Below are 6,000 nucleotides of genomic sequence, written 5' to 3'. Positions count from 1 at the left end.
TTCAGGCATTGATAAGAATGCTACTTTTTTTTTTTTGGTCTAGGTAATGGGGTTAAGTGACCTGCCCAGGGTCATACAGCTAGTAAGTGTTATGTGTCTGAGGCTGAATTTGAACTCAGGTCCTCCTGAATCCAGGGCTGGTGCTCTATCCACTACACCACCTAGCTGCCCCCAGGGATGCTACTTTGCGAGGGGGTTGTCTTCTGAGCCCAAATCATTCCCAGTCCCTGGGGCCAATCTCTTCCTCTCTGAACAAAAACAGCAGGGCATGTATTCTTTTTCAGGTGAGATTCCTGGGTCCTGGGCTTGCAGGTAGTCTGTGCCAGGTGGGGATGGTCAGTCCGCCAATAAACATTAAATGCCTACTATGTGATGACCCTACAGTAAGCGCTGGGGATACAAAAAGGTCAAAGACACTCTCTGCTCTCAAGGAGCTCAGAGTCTAATGGACTTACATAGACTTCGGAAAGGCCAAAATACCACCCCCCCCAAACCAGTCACTGCACTGGTGAAATCAACATGTCCTTTATTTCAAACCCAAAACTAATCAAGCACATTTCAGATCACAATTTTTTTATCTGTTTTTAAACCAAAGGCTTCTCTGGCCAAGTTTTCAGAAGTGAGCAAGGAAGGAATTTCTCTTTGCACAGGTAAAACTTCCTGAGTGTGGAGACAAAAGATCACGTCCTTGTGCCTAGACAGGGGTATGCTGCAGAAAGCCTGTGCACGGAACTGGGCATGCCATATCCTACCTGGAACCCAAGGTTGGAGATGCTGTGAAAAGAACCGTAGATATGGTGACTTCAGCTCAAACTTTGCCCTGCAGCTAATAATCCCTGTGGTTTTGGCTAAGTCACCTCTCCTCAGTTCCTCTCTCTAAACTGAAAGCTCCTTTTGCTTTCAATCTTATGCTCTAAGCATAGGTAGGGTAGAAATTGAACCAAGAAATGCACAGCCATCTGGCCCTGGCCCAGACTGACCGACCCCTCGCCCAGGTGCCCCTCCTCTGTCGCACTCCTACCCCACAGTCCTTCCGGCTGCCCCTGCTCCCCTCACTTACGGGCCTCACCTAGGAACCAGACTTTTCTTCCTGGCTTGTTCCCTTGACTTACTTCTCTAGAAACAAGTGTTCTTGGTTCAGGTTAGCCTGGCTAGTTAGGAAGACAGTATTTGTAGAGCTTGGAGGGCATCAAGTTCAATACCCTCAGGTTACGGATGAGTAGACTGAAGCCCAAGGCGTGCCCTCAAGGTCACAGAGATGGGAGGTAAGTGGCAGAGCTGGGCTTCGGACCTGGGTCTGCTGACTCCAAATCTGCTGCCTCTTCTGCCTCACTTTAGACCTTGGTGATGGAGGGAGGAGGAAGAGCTGTGGCCCCGAGTAGAAGGAGGCGGGCTGGCAGGCGTATTAAAAGGTATGCAGGCAGAAATTGGAAGGCAGTCCAATCAGTACGTACTTATTAAGGGCTTACTATGTGCCAGATGCTGTGCTAAGCACCAAGAATAGAGAAAACAAAACCCAGTGCCCGTCCTCAGGGAATATATGTTCTAACTGTCCCAGGAACAAGTGAACTGTGGTTTTGGTCTAGCGGTTCAGGGATAAAGGCAAAGGATAATAGTGGCAGGGAGGGAGGGAGAGAGAGAGAAAGAATGTGTTGGCAGGCCCTAAAAAATGTGCCATGGGATCGGGACTGCAGAGAGCTGGGGCTGTGTCTTGGGTCTCCAGCAGGACCACAGCCCAATCAGAGTCTCTATTATAGATGACTGGCACATTTCTGTAGGTCTATAATGAGTGCCTGGGAAAGTGAATGCACAAGCTGATGCAGAGCGTGGGGTGGGAGTGTGTCAGAGAGAGTGTGTGCTGATACTCCATGACACTCTTCTCCTCATGGGAGCCCAGGATACGCCCCCAAGCCAATGGTCACCAACAGCCAGGATCCTCGAGTGACCCTCCCAGGGGGTCTGGAGCCACAGGGGCTAACACTACCCCTGGGGGCCATGCTAGGTCAATTCTCAGGGATGCCTCACTTCTAAACTCACTTGAAAAGCAGATGGAAGAAGGGTAAGAGTTGGGGGTTCTGGAGCACTGCCCTTCCCCGCCTCATGGGGATTTGGATCCACGGGGGCTCTGAAGGGCTGAAGAGCTTCTCTTTCTAGAGATCTTGAAGGTTTTCAAAGCTCAAAGGTGGTACGTTTGTTGACCTCCATTTTACAGATGGGGATACTGAGGTTCTGAGAAGCTAGTGACTTGTCCTTGGTCACCATGCTAGAGCTAGGGCTCGAGGGGTCTGCAGGCTCTCCACACCAGAAGCATTCACCGAGCAGCCCGGGCTCTTCCTCCTCCCACCCTGCCCCAGGAAGTGAGAGGGGCACATCAGAGGGGTGTTACTAGTCACCCTGACTCGGTGCCCACATTCGGCCTCAGGAAGGATGCACATCTGAGCAGCTGTAAATGATGTGGGAGCATATCTAATCGTGGTGGAGATGATGCTGTGACTAATCCCTAACCTTATATAGTGCTTCAGGGTTGGTGAAGCACTCTACTTATTACTTATGCCTTTTCCTACTGCCATGCCTTTGCAGTGGCTGTGCCCCATGCCTGGAAGGTTTTCCCTGGTCACCTCAGCTTCTCAGAATTCCTCAGCTCAAATGCCCCTCCTAAATGAGGCCTTCTCTGACCCCTCCTCCAGCTGCTTGTGCCCCCTCCCAGTACCTTGTATTTACTTTGTATAATTGGGGGGGGGGGGGGCTAGGCAATGGGGTTAAGCGACTTGCCCAGGATCTGTGTGAGCTGGTAAGTGTCAAGTGTCTGAGGCCGGATTTGAACTCAGGTCCTTCTGACTCCTGGGCTGGTGCTCTAGCTGCCCCTACTTGGTATATATTTTGAATACACTTCTCTGTGTACTTATCTCCCCAGAGCTCATGTTAAGTCCTCGAGGCCAGGGACTGTGATGTACAGAGGCTGGCATGCAGGAAGCACTTAAGAGACGCTTACTAATGACCTCATCTGAGGTACACAACAACCCCACGAAGGGGCCAGTGACGTGCCCAGGGCCCGTGGCCAGGCTCGGGGGTGGCCAGGACCCCAGCGTCGCTTCGTCCCGGGGCAGGGAGGCAGCTGACCTGGCAGCGCTGTCACTTCCTAGCCCTGAAACCTGAGGGCTGGAGGATACCAGGGACGACCACTGTCTCGACCTCGGCCTGCTCCTGCACCACCTGCAGAAGCAAAAGGGAGCAGCTGAGGCATGCGCAGATGCAGCTCTTGGGGCCTAGGGCTTCTTCCTGTGGCTCTGGAGTTGGAGGTCCTTGGTTCAAATCCTGGCTTCGCCATCTGTGTGCGCTCTCTGGGCCTCAGTTTCCTTGAGGTTCTGAGTCACCTTTTAGCTCCCCAGCCTAGGATCCCAGAACACGGCCCAGCCGCTCACTCCCCATGTGACCATGGGTCGGTCACTACCCTGTCTGGGCCTCAGTTTCCTCCTCTGTAAAATGAGAGGTTGAACTAGATCTGCCTGGAGTCCCATCACCTTTTTTCCCTTCCATACTAGCCTGGGTGTCTGAACTTTGGCAGGAAGGAGTCCACCATGAGCCCAGAACAGCAAGAAAGACTAGAGAAAGGCCAGGAGAGGAATAAATACAACTGAGACCCAGCAGCAGAGTGAGAAAGGTGGCTTAACGGCTCCAATTCTGGAAGTGCAGAAAGGATTCCAAAGCACGTTCCTCACAAGAGCCCAGTGAGGTAGGCAGGGCAAGCGAAATCCCCTCATTCTAAATGAGGGGGACAGGGCCTGGAACCCATGGAGACTATTTCAGCCCCAGGGGAACAGCCACAGGCCCACAGCTAGAAGTGCTGGAGGGAGGATTCGAACTAGGGCCCCCGGACACTTCCCACTACACCCCCTGACTCTTCCAAGAGGACCATTCACAGGTTTGGAGTCACCAGCTGCTCCCTACAATATGCTGGGCAGGAGAAGCTGACAACAGCTGATTCTCCCTTTTGCTGGATGAGGCTAGAGGTCATGAGAGAGCGGGGCTGACACAAAGAGCCAGCCCCTCCCTGGTGGCACCAGACTCAGAAGCCGGCCTAGGCACCATCTCCTCCACCCCTGCTTCTGGGGGTCCAGCTACAACGCTAATACACTCATCTTGTAAATGCTGCAGTCCCACCCCTCCCCCCCCTACACACAGCCTCCCCTCCCGCAATGACTCCACAGCCCACCCTGCCCCTCACAGAGGCTGCAGGGGAGGCAGGCGCCTGGCATCCTCAGTCCAGCCAAGCCAAGCCTGAGCCCACTACTGTGCCGAATCACTCTGGGCTTCTTCCGAGGACACCAGGAGGTCGAACTTGATGAGTGGCTTGGCAATCACGCGCACCTCTGCATTCAGAGGGTTGAGCCGGAGGTTCACACATTTCAGGGATGGCATAGCATCCAACTTCTCCACAGGGACATCTGTCGGGGAGAGAGGAGACATGTTACCCTGAGATCCTCTGAACTCCGATATCCAACCACTGCCAGGGTCCCAACCATCCAGCAACACGGGCACGATGGGTTTTAGAGCTGAAAGGAATCTTAGAACACGAGACAACGAACCTCCCAGGGTGGGGACACTGCACACACTATCGGACTTGGTTACAATGGAATGATGGCTGCCTCTGGACCTGGGCTCAAATCTCAGCTTCGCCATTCACTCTCTGCGTGACCTTGAGCAAGTCACTAAACCTCTCTGGGCCTCAGTTTCCTCATCTGTAAAATGAGGAGGTGGAACTAAATGACCTCTAAGGTCTCTTCCACTCTAAATTAGTTTCACTGAGTTGGTTTCCTTTCTTTTCTTTTTTATCCTGTTATAAAGGATGTCTCATTGGATAGGAAGGAGGGGAGGGATATGTTTTAAAATGAAGGTGATGTGAAAACAAGAGGCGTCAACACCTTTTCTAAGAGGAAAAAAATTAAATGGTACTTAGAGCTCAAGTCCATCCCCTTCACTTTACAAATCAGGAAACTGTGGCCTGGAGAGACTAAGTGATTTGTCTAAGGTTCTTTACCTGGGGTCTAGACACTTTTTTTTGTAATTGGTAACTATTTCAGTGTAATTGGTTTGCTTTGTAATGCTATGGATTTTATTTTATTAATTTAAAAACATAATTCTTGGAAGGGGTCCATGAGCTTCACCAGACTGCCACTGGGATCTCTGACATAAAAAAGGTTAAGAACCCCCAGACTAAGGTCATAGGTAGTTGAAGAGCACAGCATAGGATCTGAACCCAGGTCTTAGGGAGGCAGAGCTGGGAACAATTGCTCCTGGCCCTCTCTGCCAAGTCACAGAGAAATAGAAATTGGGCCCAAGTGGCAGGGACATCCATTAGCACCCTAAACACCTAATCTAGATTCATCTGCCAAGGACACTTAATTACAGCTCTCCTGCTCAGGTCCCGCCAGCCCTCCTCCACTCCCCCCTAACCCCAGCTGGCTCCCTGCTTCATCTCTCAGAGCCAGATGGTTCAGACTCAATAACTGCTTCCCTCCCAAAGAGTGGACAAGCTCTCAGCAGCTCTGATGCACACAGGGGCACAAACTGGTCAGGAAACTCTGACAGAAATAATAGACGCAGGAACCCGGAGAGCCAAAGAAGAGCTTTGTGAGACACCTCCTGGGCTGACGGAGGGCTGTCCTAGGCCTCCTTTGTCTTTTTTGCTCTCTCTATTTATTGGTGGTAAAGCAACAACCAAGCCCAGCTTGCTCACCCGGGCACTGCCCCCAGTGGTGCCCTCTATCCAGTAACTGACAAATAACACAATGTGTCTCAAGAGGATGTAGAGAACACAAGAACGTCAGAGAACAGGGGAAGGGACACAGAAAAGAGAATGTCCAAGTTGGGGGGGGGGGGACCTTCAAGCATAGCCTGGAAGGAAAAGGCCTGAGTAAAAGATGGCTTAACTCACGGGACCCTGGCTCTATGGCTAGAAGAAATGTTAGAAGTCATCTAGCCTAACTCCTTCATTTTATA

General features: G+C 51.6%; 1 protein-coding gene across 12 annotated transcripts in view; it reads right to left on the bottom strand.

Annotated features, from left to right (window-relative positions):
* Positions 1-509: 509 nt before the first annotated feature.
* LRRC20 (leucine rich repeat containing 20) overlaps positions 510-6,000 on the bottom strand; it is a 103,434-nt gene continuing 97,943 nt past the window's right edge. For 9 of the 12 annotated variants that reach the window (XM_027840707.1, XM_027840697.1, XM_027840703.1 and 6 more), the window contains 2 exons: positions 4,369-4,445; positions 510-774 (listed from right to left, as the gene is read on the bottom strand). In XM_027840707.1, the coding sequence (XP_027696508.1) occupies positions 559-774; positions 4,369-4,445 (293 nt within the window). In that variant the 3' untranslated portion in view covers positions 510-558. Of the gene's footprint in view, positions 775-3,120; positions 3,214-4,225; positions 4,446-6,000 lie in introns of those variants that run through there. The other 3 variants (XM_027840706.1, XM_027840708.1, XM_027840705.1) reach the window with 3 other exon arrangements.

This window comes from Vombatus ursinus, unplaced genomic scaffold, assembly GCF_900497805.2.
Source record: "Vombatus ursinus unplaced genomic scaffold, bare-nosed wombat genome assembly UNPS02014847.1, whole genome shotgun sequence".
In the NCBI taxonomy this organism is placed as follows: domain Eukaryota; kingdom Metazoa; phylum Chordata; class Mammalia; order Diprotodontia; family Vombatidae; genus Vombatus; species Vombatus ursinus.
This window is presented reverse-complemented; position numbering and strand designations above follow the sequence as displayed.